This window comes from Ahaetulla prasina, chromosome 7 (genome assembly GCF_028640845.1).
Source record: "Ahaetulla prasina isolate Xishuangbanna chromosome 7, ASM2864084v1, whole genome shotgun sequence".
Lineage (NCBI taxonomy): Eukaryota > Metazoa > Chordata > Lepidosauria > Squamata > Colubridae > Ahaetulla > Ahaetulla prasina.
Window position 1 is genome coordinate 2,561,203 of NC_080545.1, and position 15,966 is coordinate 2,577,168.

General features: G+C 43.9%; 1 protein-coding gene across 1 annotated transcript in view; it reads left to right on the top strand.

The window, feature by feature from the left end:
• The first annotated feature begins 506 nt into the window (after nt 1-506).
• Nucleotides 507-15,966, top strand: part of CCDC3 (coiled-coil domain containing 3) — a 38,794-nt gene continuing 23,334 nt past the window's right edge. The window contains exons 1-2 of the mRNA XM_058191378.1: nt 507-954; nt 7,402-7,576. Of these exons, the coding sequence (XP_058047361.1) occupies nt 578-954; nt 7,402-7,576 (552 nt within the window). The 5' untranslated portion in view covers nt 507-577. The remainder of the gene's footprint in view (nt 955-7,401; nt 7,577-15,966) is intronic.

A 15,966-nucleotide genomic window follows, 5' to 3' on the forward strand; every position in this document is an offset into this window, starting at 1 on the left:
CTATCCTATCCTATCCTATCCTATCCTATCCTATCCTATCCTATCCTATCCTATCCTATCCTATCCTATCCTATCCTTGAGCCTTCCCATCCCTTCTCTTCTAATTCCTTCCCTCCAAGTTTCCCCATGCATCTGTCTGAACCTTTGCAACTGTCCATGTGGTTTTAATCTGCTGCAAAACTCAAAGGAGGATGAGAAGCAACAGTCCAGGAGCCATTTTTTTCAGCTCTGGTGCTTTCTTTTTCTTTTTCTTTTTGCAGTTCGTTCCTTCCCTCTTCCCTTTTCTTCTGCTCCAGAAGTCCTCAACTTAAGGCAGAAACATGGCAACACCCCCCCCTTTTTTTCCTTCTTTTGCAGCCACTGCCAAACACTGACTAAAGAAACTTCTCCAGTTACTGCCCCTCCCTCCCTTGGAGGGAGAAGGTCCCCATTGGCCAAACTGGAGCCAGGGACCACCTCTCAGCTTCTTGCCCATCCCAGGCATCCTGTATCATAGTTAGCCTCCCTTTCGGTCTGTGCGCTTTACAAAACAGCTCTGGGGATCTTGGAGTACCCAGAGCTCAGCCCCGCATCCATCATGGAGCAAGCAAGCTTGTTGCTAAGTTTTCTCTTCCTTGGCGAGCAGCTGAGACCCAACCTGGCTTGTCAGCTGCCTTCCGACTGGAGGCCGCTCAGCGAAGGGTGCCGGGCAGAACTGGCGGCTACCATCGTCTACGCCAAAGTCTTAGCTCTGCACCAGGATACATACAGCATGTACAACTATTTGCCCTGGCAGTACGAAGCCTTGGACGGAGGGTTGTTTTACTCCGCAGAGATCGAGATGCTGTGTGACCAAGCTTGGGGGAGCATGTTGGAGGTGCCGGCGGGCTCCCGGTTGAACCTGACCGGCTTGGGCTACTTCTCCTGTCATTCCCACACGGTCATGCAAGATTATTCCTACTTCTTCTTCCTCAGGTGAGTCACCTTTGCTTATCTTTAGGGAGAGAGAGAGAGAGACCACCTGGCCAGAACAAAAACAAAACATAAAACAAACATAAAACAAAACAAACAAAAAACAAAACCTGGCATGGATTTTGTGCCCAGGTCGTGCGTGCAGAACGTCTGCAGAGATTCTCCATCGTCCAGGTCTCAAAGGTGCTTTTGCAAAGGTAACGGGTAAGCAGTAACAGAGTTGGAAGGGAGCTTGAAGGTCATCTAGTCCAACCCCCTGCTCATTTTCTTGGGAGTCCAGTTGCCTTTTGAAAAACACCTTTGGGTTGCGTGTGCAGGTGTGGTAGTTTATTTATTTAATTATTTATTTATTTAATTTTGTCACACAATATATATAAGCATAAGCATGAAATAATTATACAGTATATAGAATAGAATAGAATAGAATAGAATAGAATAGAATAGAATAGAATAGAATAGAATAGAATAGAATTTTTTATTGGCCAAGTGTGATTGGACACACAAGGAATTTGTCTTGGTGCATCTGCTCTCAGTGTACATAAAAGAAAAGATACGTTCATCAAGGTACAACATTTACAACACAAACGATGGTCAATATATCAATATAAATCATAAGGATTGCCAGCAACAAGTTATAGTCATACGGTCATAAGTGGAAAGAGATTGGCGATGGGAACTATGAGACGATTAATAGTAGTGCAGATTCAGTAAATAGTCTGACAGTGTTGAGGGAATTATTTGTTTAGCAGAGTGATGGCCTTCGGGAAAAAACATATAAAAAAAAGCATATATATAAGCATGAGTATGTAATAACTCTATTAATTGGATATAACGAAAGGAAACAATAGGACAGGAACGGTAGGCACGTTTGTGCCTTTATGCACGATTATATTATAATCATATTATGATCCTATTATGTTTGAGCGTATTATGCTCAAACATAATATGAGGAATGGGGAGCTTTGCCCACTGTGTATTATTTCAGACTTCAGGGCCTGGCGTCTGTTTCTGAGACCCTCGATTAGAACTAAGGAGAAACTTCCTAACATTGAGGACAATTAACCAGTGGAACAACTTGCCTCCAGAAGTTGTGGGTGCTTCATGACTGGAAGTTTTTAAGAAGAGATTGGAGAATCAGTTTGTCTGAAATGGGGAAGGGTCTCCTGCTTGAGCTGGGGGTTGGTCTAGAAGACCTCCAAGGTCCCTTCCAACTCTGTTATTCTGCTATGCTGTTATCCTTCCTCCCTCCCTCCCTCCCTCCCTCCCTCCCTCTCTCCCCTTCCTTCCTTCCTTCCTTTCTTCCTTCCTTCCTTCCTTCCTTCCTTCCTTCCTTCCTTCCTTCCTTCCTTCTCCATCATTGGAGGTTTTAAAAAAGAGACTGGACAACCACTTGTCTGAAATGATATAAGGTCCCCTGCTTGAGCTGGGGGTTGGACTGGAAGATCTCGATGGTCCCTTCCAACTTTGTTGTTCTGTTTTCTTTCTTTCTTTCTTTCTTTCTTTCTTTCTTTCTTTCTTTCTTTCTTTCTTTCTTTCTTTCTTTCTTTCTTTCTTTCCTTCCTTCCTTCCTTCCTCCCTCCCTCCCTCCCTCCCTCCCTCTCCTTCCTTTCTTCCTTCCTTCCTTCCTTCCTTCCTTCCTTCCTTCCTTCCTTCCTTCCTTCCTTCCTTCCTTCTCCATCATTGGAGGTTTTAAAAAAGAGACTGGACAACCACTTGTCTGAAATGATATAAGGTCCCCTGCTTGAGCTGGGGGTTGGACTGGAAGATCTCGATGGTCCCTTCCAACTTTGTTGTTCTGTTTTCTTTCTTTCTTTCTTTCTTTCTTTCTTTCTTTCTTTCTTTCTTTCTTTCTTTCTTTCTTTCCTTCCTTCCTTCCTCCCTCCCTCCCTCCCTCCCTCCCTCCTTCCTTCTCCATCATTGGAGGTTTTAAAGAAGAGACTGGGCAACCACTTGTCTGAAATGATATAAGATCCCCTGCTTGAGCTGGGGGTTGGACTGGAAGATCTCCAAGGTCCCTTTCAACTCTGTTGTTCTGTATACCAATAAAGGAGAATATTTGTATCTCAGGGTTGAACTGTGGGGGTCCTTGGTGTTCTCTGAGCTTGGTGGTTTTCTTGCAGAAGTTTCATGTCCCAAACTAGGGAACCTCATCAGTGCTATGTTCTTGAGGGTTCCCCAAAGCAAACAGACCCTTTGGATGTCCCAACGGTTCTTTTGTGTCTCAAGAGGCAACTGGACTTTCTGGTTGTTGTTTTTTTACTTTGAAGACATTTCACTTCTCATCCAAGAAGCTTCTTCAGCTCTGACTGGATGGTGGGGAAGGGAAGGATTTGTCCTTCCATTAGATTTATCCTTCCATTCATCCAGACGGACCTTTGGATCAGTGGTGGGTTTCAAATTTTTTTACTACTGGTTCTGTGGGTGTGGCTTTGTGGGCGTGACTTGGTGGGTGTGCCGGGGAAAGGATACTGCAAAATCTCCATTCCCTCCCCACTCCAGGGAAAGGTTACTGCAAAATCCCCATTTCCTCCTGATCAGCTGGGACTCGGGAGGCAGAGAATAGATTGGTGGTGGGGCCAGTCAGAATTTTTACTACTGGTTCTCCGAACTACTCACAATTTCCACTACCGGTTCTCCAGAACTGGTCAGAACCTGCTGAAACCCACCTCCGCTATGGATGTTATAAAGTGAAAAAGGACACATCAGGCAGAAAGCCAAAATCTTCCTGATGGTGTGTGCAGAAAGATATTTGTGTAACTTAAAGGAAAATGTAAAAATAGATAAATGCACAGATGGACATTACCGGCCAGCAATCTGAAGTTGCCCCAAGGAAGAGGGGTGGTTGGGTGTCAAGCTATTCTCCAAAGCGCCAGAAGGCAGGAGAAGAAGCAACGGATTGAAGGAGAGAAGCAACCTGGAACTAAGGAGAAACTTCCTGAAAGTGAGAACAATCAACCAGTGGAACAGCTTGCCACCAGAAGTTGCGAATGCTCCAACACTGGAGGTTTTTAAGAAGAAACAGGACAGCCCTTTGTACGAAATGATAGAGGGTTTCCTGCTTGAGCAGTGGGTTGGACTAGAAGACCTCCAAGGTCCCTTCCAGCTCTATTCTGATTCGAAACTGAAATTTGGAAGCCTTTCAACCATATACGAATTAGGCTTCCTAATGTCCTAGGCCTGCAGGTCACCCATTGTGACCGTTGTCGTTCCGATATATCTGAAGGACAAGAGGCAGCTGAAGGACAAGAGGCAGCCAGTTGCAAATCTCCCCCCCCACCCCGCATTTAATTCCCTCCCGGGCTGAAGTTTTTTCAGCTGCTCAAAAGACACGATTAGAAAAGAAGCTAAGCTAAGCACTATCACTCAAGTCTCTTGGGACAATCTTTGACGCAGGTCTTTGTTTTCCTGCTATCCACACTCTCCTTGTTCTTTGGAAAGAGAGTTTCAGACCCATCTGAATTTGAGTGCTAAGCGGGCTTCCCATTTGGATGGGGGACCACCAGGGGATCCCAGGAATGAGGAGACTGTTCCATGTTCGTGAAAAAGAAGGCCTGGGTCCCATATAGTCATTGGCGTGATTTCCTTTGCTCAATAAGGAGATGCCGCAGCTCTGATTTTTCTCAAAGGATGTTCTGGAAGTAGAAAGACACGAGGACGATGAATGGTTTTCCTTGCCCCTGGGTAATAAAATGCTGGGTCAGGCCAATTTCTGAGTTTAGTATTTGGCCATCAAGATGGTAATGTGACCATCCAAATAAAAATCCAGCAATGAATAACATTCTGAGCTTGGTTGTCCTAGCACTGATGATGTTACTTAGTCAGGTAATGAAACATTTGCAACAAAACAATGAAGCTCAGAGAGCACCAAGGTCTTCATAGTCCTCCTCCTCCTCCTCCTCCCTCTCCTCCTTCTCCCTTCTAGCACTGATGATGTTACCTTGTTGGGTCATGAAAGGTCTGTAAGAAAAGCACCAAGCTCAGAGAGCACCAAGGACCCCACAGTCGTTCTCCTCCTCCTCCTCCTCCTCCTCCTCCTCCTCCTCCTCCTCCTCCTCCTCCTCCTCCTCCTTCTCCCTTCTAGCACTGATGATGTTCCCTAGTTGGGTCATGAAAGGTCTGTAAGAAAAGCACCAAGCTCAGAGAGCACCAAGGACCCCACAGTCGTTCTCCTCCTCCTCCTCCTCCTCCTCCTCCTCCTCCTCCTCCTCCTCCTCCTCCTCCTCCTCCTCCTCCTCCTTCTCCCTCTCCTGCTTCTCCCTTCTAGCACTGATGATGTTCCCTAGTTGGGTCATGAAAGGTCTGTAAGAAAACCACCAAGCTCAGAGACCACCAAGGACCCCACAGTCGTTCTCCTCCTCCTCCTCCTCCTCCTCCTCCTCCTCCTCCTCCTCCTCCTCCTCCTCCTCCTCCTCCTCCTCCTCCTCCTCCTTCTCCTTCTCCCTTCTAGCACTGATGATGTTCCCTAGTTGGGTCATGAAAGGTCTGTAAGAAAACCACCAAGCTCAGAGAGCACCAAGGACCCCACAGTCCTCCTCCTCCTCCTCCTCCTCCTCCTCCTCCTCCTCTCTGCAAATCCCACTCCCTTCTAGCACTGATGATGTTCCCTAGTTGGGTCATGAAAGGTCTGCCAGAAAACCACCAAGCTCAGAGAGCACCAAGGACCCCACAGTTCAACCCTGAGCTACAAATATTCTCTTCTATCGGTAATTAACAACATGTTTGACAAAAACAATGATGCATTCCAGACATTGCACTATTGAGTGAGATAACCCAATGAAATGAAGAACAGTCTCATTTTATGGGTTACAGCAATTATCACTAGCATAACGTGTATACAGAGGAAGGTTGGTGAATTGAAAATAAGCGCTCATTATCCTCCAGGCAATTTAAAAAAATAAATAAATAAAATTTTCCCTCAAGAGGAATTCGACTCCTGGTCTCCTAAGACATATTTCATTCATTTATTTATTTATTGCAACCACATAGAAGCATCTTGCGATAGTCTTCCGGGGTCTTTTGAGCTTGCTGTTTTAGCTGCAAGCGCTGAGAGCTTTGAGCTTTGCTTAGTTATTCTCGATCAGCTGAAATCAGCAAGTGCTGAGACCCGAGAGGAGGCTACAGAATCTCAACTCACAAAGCAACAGAGTTTAAAGGGACCTTGGAGGTCTTCTAGTCCATCCCTCTGCTCCAGCAGGAGACTATACCATTCCAGACAAATGGCTATCCAATCTCTTCTTAAAAACTTCCACTGACCTTGGAGTTATCCTTAAATTCCACTCATGCGAGCTGCAATTTATTTATTTAATTTATTTTTATTTATTTATTTTGTCAAGCATCGTATTTTATGACAGGTACAAGCATAAACATAATTATAAATACATGTAAAGGATACAAATAAAAGAAAACATTAGGACAGGGACGGTAGGCACGTTGGTGCGCTTATGCACGCCCCTTACAGACCTCTTAGGAATGGGGTGAGGTCAATAGTAGACAGTCTAAGGTTAAAGTTTTGGGGGTTTGGGGAAGAAACCACAGAGTAAGGTAGTGCATTCCGGGCTTTGACAACTCTGTTACTTAAGTCGTATTTTCTGCAATCTAGTTTGGATCGGTTTACCATGAGTTTGTATCTATTGTGTGCTCTTGTATTGTTTTGGTTGAAGCTGAAGTATTCATTGGCTGGTAGGACATTGTAGCAGGTGATTTTGTGTACTATGCTTAGGTCAGACCGAAGACGGTGTAGTTCTAAGTTGTCTAAGCCCAAAATTTCGAGTCGGGTAGCGTAAGGTATTTTGTTATGAGCAGAGGAGTGGAGGAATCTTCTTGTGAAATATCTCTTTTTTTTATTTTTTTATTTTTTACTTATTTTTTTCTTTTATTTTTTCTTTTTTTTTTTTTAATTTATTTAATTAATTAAATTTTATTGAATTAAAATTACATTTAATTGTATTAAAATTAAAATACAATCTTAAAATACAGGTTAAAATTTGTTTTGTGCACGAAAAAGCAAGCTATAAACTAAAAAGTGAGAAGATAGTCAATACTATTATTACTTAGTAATACTATTATATCATTTATGCTTCTACTAAGAAAGTTATCTAATTGGGTAATGAAACATCTGCAAACTAACAAACACATTCTCAGCCCCATATTGTGAAATATCTCTGGACTCTTTCAATTATATTAATGTCTGATATGCAGTGCAGGTTCCAGACAGATGAGCTGTATTCAAGAATTGGTCTGGCAAAAGTTTTGCATGCCTTAGTTTGCAGTTCAATATTACCGGAGAAGAACCTACGTGAGATTAGGTTAATCGTGTACTTTTCTTTTCTTTTTTTCAACCATAGTATAGAAGTGGTTTCCCGCTACAAATACATCTGTTCAAATATTTATTTTCCCCCCCAGTATAACCTGCAACCCTTTTAACTCTTGATCTTTCCTCTCCTTTCACAGAATGGATGAGAATTACAATCTCCTTCCACACGGGGTCAATTTCCAGGATGCGATATTTCCGGATACGCAGGAAAACCGGCGGATATTTTCAAGCCTTTTCCAATTTTCCAACTGCAGTCAAGGGCCCTACACTGTCATGTTCTCCAGCGATTGGGAGATCCAAGAGGACAACCGGGTAAGGTTATCTGGGTTTATGCGTTTCTCAGGAAGCAGTTAACCAAACTTTGGATGCAAGTTACTTTTCAGCTGTATGAGATTCTCCATCCTCCAAGCGAGGTGTGCGTGCACAGCGCATGCCGAAAGGAGGCATGGGGTAGGTAGAGCAGCGCGCGGGTGTGTGTGCATGTGTGGGATCAGCTGTGGCGCCCGGTCTTTTTTTTTTTCTTTTAAAAGCATTTTTTTCCCAACTTATAGATTGTAAAAAAAATGCTTTTAAAAATAATAATAATAAAAAAGGCTCTGACGATCAGGCAGCTCAGCTGGGATTGTCAGAGCCTTTTTTTTAGCTTTTAAAAGCATTCTGCAAAAGAAGTGACAAGCAGGCAAGCCGACGGCCAGGCGGGCATGGGCAGCGGGGGGCGGGGGGGGACAAGGATTTTTGCTACCGGTTCTCTGAACCATCACTACCGGGTCAGCTGATCCGGTCCGAACTGGGAGCATTTCACCCCTGCTTTGGTTCTAGTCTGGCCTTCTGAGACAACAGAGAATAAATGAGCGGTGAAATCTGGCCGGATCTATCCAGATCATGCGATCCGGTAGTGCTGGTAGCGGGAGGCTCCAGCCATCCGCCAGGGACATCATTACATCCCATTTTTGACCCTCTGTGCATGTGCGCTCCCGTTCCTAAACCGGTAGCAAAGGTAAGTAGATTTTACTGCTGGAATAAATTCAATTTCCTTCTGTGCAAAAAAGATTTAGATGAAGGCAATCATATCTCCATGACTGGTGGTTGTAAATGCTCCAATAGTGGAAGTTTTTAAGTAGAGGTTGGATAACCATTTGTCTGAAGTGATGTAGGGTTTCTTGCCTAAGCAGGGGGGTTGGACTAGAAAACCTCCAAGGTCCCTTCCAATTCTGTTATTCTAGTCTGCTCTAATTTAAAACTATTTATAACTTGTTCTTTTTGATAAGCTAAGCATATTATTGCCAGCGCCTTTAGCTATTTTTAATCATTTAAACAAAGAAACGGTACTATCCAAACAGATTAATTCATCATTAAATCGTACCACCAAAGCAAACAGCAGCTAGAACACCGAACCGCCTTCCTGAGATGCTAAATTAACATACATCACCCCAAATACATCACATATTCATTAAATTATGTCATAACAATGTATCAAATGCTGCATGCAAATAAGGGTCTCTTCTTGTAAAAAAACAACAACAACAGTGTGGAATCCTTGTTATAAATGTGGTCTTTTTAAAAAAAATTATTATTATTAGGAGCGGGGGGGGGAATCTTTTCCAAAAATGGATAAATTGCATCTGTTCTTGAATCTAGAACTTTGATAGCCTTTTCTCTATTTCTGAGATGACTTGGTATCTTTCTTCTGAATTCACTCACTCCAAATTTCTCACTTTCCTTTTTGAACTGGGATACTCTTCCCCCGCACCCCAAGTTTTTTATTTTTTTATTTATTTTTAACAAACATATCAATGCATGAACAATGTGGCACCTGGGTGTCATACATTCTAAAACAGGGGTCTCCAAGCTTGGCAACTTTAAGACTTGTGAACTTCAACAAAGCTGGCTGAGGAATTCTGGGAGTTGAAGTCCACAAGTCTTAAAGTTGCCAAGGTTGGAGACCCCTGTTCTAAAACAAATAAAACTAGTAGGATTAATCATAGTTATTACATTTAATCAACATACATATTTCTATTAATAGCACACATTTATATTAAGTTGCAGTCTCTCATTATCCAATTGTTCATTGTTTTCTCATTGTTCTCTTTTATTACATAAAAGTGTATACACTAATATTCCCCCTTTTCTTATTTCGATCTCTTATTCTAACCTTTATTTTAAAATGTTTTCTTTCTCTGCTCATGTCACCTACCTAAAAAAAAGAAAAGGGGGGGAGGGAAAGAAAGAAAAGCAAATCAGAACACCAACAAAAAGGAGAACTCATCTATCCATCGTCTCTTGCCCGCTTCAATACTTTAATCGTTATGTTTTTTTTTCCCTTGCCTCCCATATTCTTCTCTTGGATTTTTATTTCTATCTGCATCTACTTCTTGGCTGTTCAGTCTAGATATTTCTCCCACCTCTACCCTCTTCCACTGCCTAGCTTCCAAAATTTCTACCCAGGCCCCTATCGCCCTTTCAAGAATATCTTCCTGGATCTCCAATTCTGTTTTCAATTCTCTGAACTGAGATCATCTTAATGGGATACAATCTTCCCTTGAAATTCTTTGTGATGGGAAATGTTTGGGCAGAAATATCTATCTACCCTGGCTTTGTAGAAGAAGCACAGTATCTTCTATCTAAAGTTTACTATTCTTGGCTTCTCTGACATTGTTGAAACTTCTCCCAAGGGAGAATCCATGGCAAGGATTTCATTTCCATCCCTGACTCTTTCTTAGGCTCCCTTCGAGCTGAGGCCATTAATATATTCCAGTGAGTTTTAAAGAGCAGTTGTCTAAAATCAAATTACTACAATTGGAAACAGAGAAGTAAAATGTCTTCAGCCTAAGAAACAGCTGTCCTGGGCCTCCGGCCTTTTGCACCTGTGTGTAAAGCAGCAGTTCTAAGAATCTATATTTAAATGGAACTTTCTGGCACTTATTTGCAAGTCTTTTAGCTCAGGCTCATCTTTCCTTAAAATATGCAAATATTCGTCACATCCCAATCGCAGAGATGCCACAGGCCCTTTGCGAGCTAGGCTTTCTGCTGGTCGTTTCTTAAGGAACTCTAGTTAATTCATTCACGGTGGATTTTGGTGATTCTGATGGGTGATTTATTCTTGTATTTTAATTTGGAGAGTCTTTTGATTGGTTTTATTATTATTATTATTATTTTCAAAAAAAATGTGGTTGCCACTCAAGTTACTTGGTGAGAATCGGAATCAGAGAACTGGAAGGTAGCTTGAAGGTCTTCTAGTCCAGGAGTCACCAACTTTTGGGACCTCAGGGATCACTAAATTCATAATTTTAAATCCCGTGGACCACTAATATGATCTGCCTAATGACCAGCTGGGTGGGCGTGGCTCGGTGGTCATGTGACCGGGTGGGCATGGCCAACTCAATGTCACTCATGTCAAGGAACGCCTTGCCAGCCTCTACTTGTCCCTCCCCTGCCAGCCACTCCTCGCCTCCCCGCCCGAGCTCCTTAGGGCCCCAACAGGAATCAGTTGTTGGAGCTAAGCAGCCCCCACGAGAAAGAGTTGGCAAAATAGCTCAGTTCAAATTGGATCTGACCGAGAAAGAGGCTCAGCAGAAGCACCTCACTGAGGACTAGGAGCATAGGTTTTCCAAGCAGAGAGAAGACCTGTGGGAGTGCAAGGCCAGGTACTGGAGCCTGGAGGCTCAGTTGCCTGAGATGGTCAGTCAGTTCCAGGCCATGATACAGTCCCATTGGAACAAGGCCCTCTTTGCCACCAGCAGCGCTTCCCTCCAGCCTTCACCCAAAGCCCCACACCAGGAGGCTGAAGCAGACCACAAGTCGGAATTTCTGCCCCCCTCTGACCCACACAAAAAGACCCCGAAGGGGGAGACTCTCTGCAGCAACACAAGCATTCATTGCACATATCCATCCCAGGGGCATAGTTTGAGGACTCCTGATTTAGTGCAATATAACAAATGCAAATAATTTAAAATAATTTTAAATTTTCTCATGGACCACCAGTGGTCCACGGGCCACCAGTTGATGACTACTGATCTAGTCCAACCCCCTGCTCAAGCAGGAGACCCTATACCAGTGTTGGCGAACCTTTTCGGCATCGGGTGCCAAAACGGGAGGGCGTGCGCACGCAGGGGAGCGCCGGAAACTGGAAGAGCAGCTCCCTGGCATGCACATGCTGAGCTTCTGGTTTCCAGCATGCACATGTGTGCCAGTCACCTGGCTTCCAGCTTCTGGCTCGTATGTGTGCGTGAGGACCAGCTGGCCAGTACACATGTGCACACCTGAACCTGGAAGAGCAACAGGCGACGGCTAGTGTAAAGTGACCAGATTTCAGCGATGGCAAAGCGGGACACCATTGACGGGGGGAGGAAGGGGCTGCGCATACGCGCTGAGTCTCGCCACCTGGCTGAAGGAGGAGGAGCGGCTGCTGCTACTCGGCTCTTCCAGGCAGGCTCGGCTCTCCTCTCAGCTCTTCCAGGCAGGCTCGGCTCTCCTCGGCTCTCCTCTCGGCTCTTCCAGGCAGGCTCGGCTCTCCTCGGCTCTCCTCTCGGCTCTTCCAGGCAGGCTCGGCTCTCCTCGGCTCTCCTCTCGGCTCTCCTCGGCTCTCCACGGCTCTCCTCTCGGCTCTTCCAGGCAGCGGGCGATCTCGCGCCCCCTTCTCCGCCACTCCCCTTTCTCTGCCACTCCCCCTTCTCCGCCACTCCCCCTTCTCCGCCACTCCCTCTTCTCCTCCTCCTCCTCCTCCTCTTGCGTTGCCGCCTCCCATTTTCAGAATGGGAGTGGGGGGAAAAATCGAGACTTTTTTGAAATGCCGTGGGACGCGGGACAAATTATTAAAAAGTGGGACTGTCCCGCCAAAAGCGGGACGTCTGGTCACTATAGGCTAGCGTGTCTATAGGCATGCGTGCTATAGGTTCACCATCACGGCCCTATGCCATTTCAGACAAATGGGTTGGTTTTTTTTTAAACGTTTTATTAAATATACAATTTAAAAACATTAGACATAGTGCAACTTGTCTAGTACATACTTTTCTAACACTTTTTCTTTTGGGTAGATTACCATATAACATCATGATGCTTATTCCGTATATACTTTCTTGTACATTCAGTCACACTCCAGTTTCATACATATTCCCTTCATATCTATTTGAATCCTATTTACTCCTTTCTACTATTTCTTATAATATTTTATTTATTCCCCGCCCCACCCACTACTTTTCACTTTGTTTCTAATTCTCTATCCCTACATTCCTCCTTTTCTCTAACCATTTATAAAACGTATTCCAGGTTTCATAGAATTCCGATTCATCTTTATCAGTAAGCTCCATTGTTAACCTGTCCATTTCTGCACCGGTCAATATTTTATTGATATTTTCTGCCTCCTGTGGGTTCTCTCTGCATTTCCAATTTTGTGCGTAGGTCAACCTCGCTGCTGTTAATATGTGTATGATAAGATATATTTCTTCTTTTTTTGTAATTATCCCTTACTATGCCCAAAAGGAAGGGTTCTGGTGTCGTATCTATCGCATTCCAGACAAATGGTTGTTCAATCTCTTCTTAAAAACCTCCAGTGTTGGAGCACCCACAACTTCTGGTGGCAAGCTGTTCCACTGGTTAATTGTTCTATTTGTCAGGAAATTTCTCCTTAATTCCAGGTTGCTTCTCTCCTTGATGAGTTTCCACCTATTGCTTCTTGTCCTGCCTTCAGGGGCTTTTTGAGAATAGCCTGACCCTGCTCTTCTTTGGGGCAGCCCCTCAAATATTGCCACACTGCTATCGTGTCTCCCTCCCCACACTCCTTCTTTTTCTCTAGACTAGCCATATCTAATTTCGGCAACTGTTCTTCATAAATTTCATACGTCTGGGTGGCCACACGTATGACAAACATACAGTAAACAAATAGGTGAAATAATTTTGTGTTATGTTTTTTAAAATGGCTTTAGCCTGGGAAATAAATAGGAACTATAACGTGACTAGGGTAGAAAATTCTGGCAGCCAAAAGTTGCCAAGTTTAAGAAATGCTGCATTTAGGCATCACAAGTGGTTCAGTTCAAATGTTGAACAAGTAGGACCTAAAATGGCTAGGTCAGTTTATGTCTGTGGGATAAAAGCCAGCCACCTTCATTAACAGGGCATTTTGTTCAATTACAAATTCCCTTCATTGTGTTTTCCATACAGCCAGCCAGGGACTTCATTAAAAACTGCCGTGAGATGAATCAAACTGGCAACGTACAAATTCGATAAATAATGCAGCGCGTCAGTCAACAGTCTGTTTTTCTTCCATTAATTCCGTTCCTGTGCCTGTTTTCTTCTCTGTTGGCAAACTCTGGGCTTTTCTTAAGTCATCTGATGCTTCTTCCCTTATAAAAGAACGGTTGTTGTTTTAGTTGTGGAAAGATTTAGGGAGGATTAGTTGGAGAAAACAGTTCCTAGAATTTCTGCCAAAAAGTGGATATTCTGGGGGGAGAAGTCCGGGTACAAAGCAAAATAGCAGCCTGGACACTTCTGAAGAAACAGGACAAAATAAGAACAGAGGAAGAAACAATCAAGACAATTCTGGACTGTGCAGAGATGGATAAACTAACGAAAGAAATAAAAGAAAAGGAAGAGACAGATTATTATCAAGTATGGACCAAGTGGTACGATTGGCTAGAGAATAGGAAAAGTAAATATGAATAAATGATGGCGAAGAGAAGGTGACAAATCTATAAAATATTGTAAATGAATAAAACTAGATATAAAGGGACGCTAAAGATAATAAAAGAGGGGAAAAATATATAAAGTAGAAAGTTGTGGAATGAAACTGACATGTAAAAACGAAACAAATTATATGTTTGTGTTATGTATGTTTTGCCGATTATATCACTCCCACAATGTTTGTGTTGTGTTGTAGTAAAATCAATAAAAAACTTTTTTTTTTTCAAAAAAAGAAGAAACAGGAAAAAAATGCACCTAATAATTTGCAAGGGTTAGAAATCTTGGAATAAAGTGACCCTCGGAGTTTTTAAATAAGCTATTCATTTAAAACCATGTGGCTTTGGTTAGGAGTTACGCAGTACAGAACTTTTTATTTTATTTTATTTTTATTTATTTATTTATCACATTTGTATACCGCCCTATCTCCCTAGGGACTCAGGGCGGTTCACAGGCAGATAAAAAAGATACATATAAATACAAAATAAAATAACACTTAAAAAACTTATTCTACATAGCCAAATTTTAAAAAACAATATAAAATAACCCATTAAAACCAATATAAATTTAAAATCTAATCCAGTCCTGCGCAAATAAATAGAGGTGTTTTAAGCTCGCGGCGGAAGGTTCGGAGGTCCGGAAGTTGACGAAGTCCTGGGGGGAGTTCGTTCCAGAGGGTGGGAGCCCCCACAGAGAAGGCCCTTCCCCTGGGTGTCGCCAAATGGCACTGCCTAGCTGACGGCACCCTGAGGAGTCCCTCTCTGTGAGAGCGCACGGGTCGGTGAGAGGTATTCGGTAGCAGCAGGCGGTCCCGTAAGTAGCCCGGCCCTATGCCATGGAGCGCTTTAAAGATAGTTACCAAAACCTTGAAGCGCACCCGGAAGGCCACAGGTAGCCAGTGCAGTCTGCGCAGGAGAGGTGTCACATGGGAGCCACGAGGGGCTCCCTCTATCACCCGCGCAGCCGCATTCTGAACTAACTGAAGCCTCCGGGTGCCCCTCAAGGGGAGCCCCATGTAGAGAGCATTGCAGTAATCCAGACGAGACGTCACGAGGGCGTGAGTGACTGTGCATAGGGCATCCCGGTCTAGAAAGGGGCGCAACTGGCGAACCAGGCGAACCTGGTAAAAAGCTCTCCTGGAGACGGCCGCCAAATGATCTTCAAAAGACAGCCGTTCATCCAGGAGGACGCCTAAGTTGCGCACCCTCTCCATCGGGGCCAGTGACTCGCCCCCAACAGTCAGCCGTGGACTCAGCTGACTGTACCGGGATGCCAGCATCCACAGCCACTCCGTCTTGGAGGGATTGAGCTTGAGCCTGTTTCTCCCCATCCAGACCCGTACGGCCTCCAAACACCGGGACAGCACTACGATTGCTTCGTTGGGGTGGCCCGGTGTGGAAAAGTACAGCTGGGTGTCATCAGCGTACAGCTGGTACCTCACACCGAAACCACTGATGATCTCACCCAGCGGCTTCATGTAGATGTATCAATAACTTGATAATTATTAATATTTTATGAGCAAAGGAAACACAGTTAATTAGTTCCAATATTTAGGATATACAGCTTTTCCCAGTTTACGGGTGGCTCTCAACTTGCGTCCACAACTGAGCCCCAAATTTATGTTGTTAAGTGACCAATTTATGGAGTGGGTTTTGCCCGTTTTTATCACTTTTCTTGCCACGTTTGTTAAGTGAATCGCTGCATTTCTGAAATTATTATGTAACACAGTTGTTCAGTGAATCTACTGACTTTGCTCGCCAGAAGGTCGCGAAAGGGGATCAGGTCACCCCCGGGACACTGCGACCGTCATAAATGTGAGTCAGCTGTCAAATGTCTGAATGTAAATCATGTGACTATGGGGTGGGGGCAAATGCTGCAATGGTCATAAATGTGAAAAAATGGTCATAATTCACTGTTTTCAGGGCCGTTGTAACTTAGAACGGCCATTGAACGAACTTGCATTGTCCCCACCTTCCAGTTAAAACAGGAGTGGGCTTCACTTACCTTTGCTACTGGTTTGCTCGCATGCG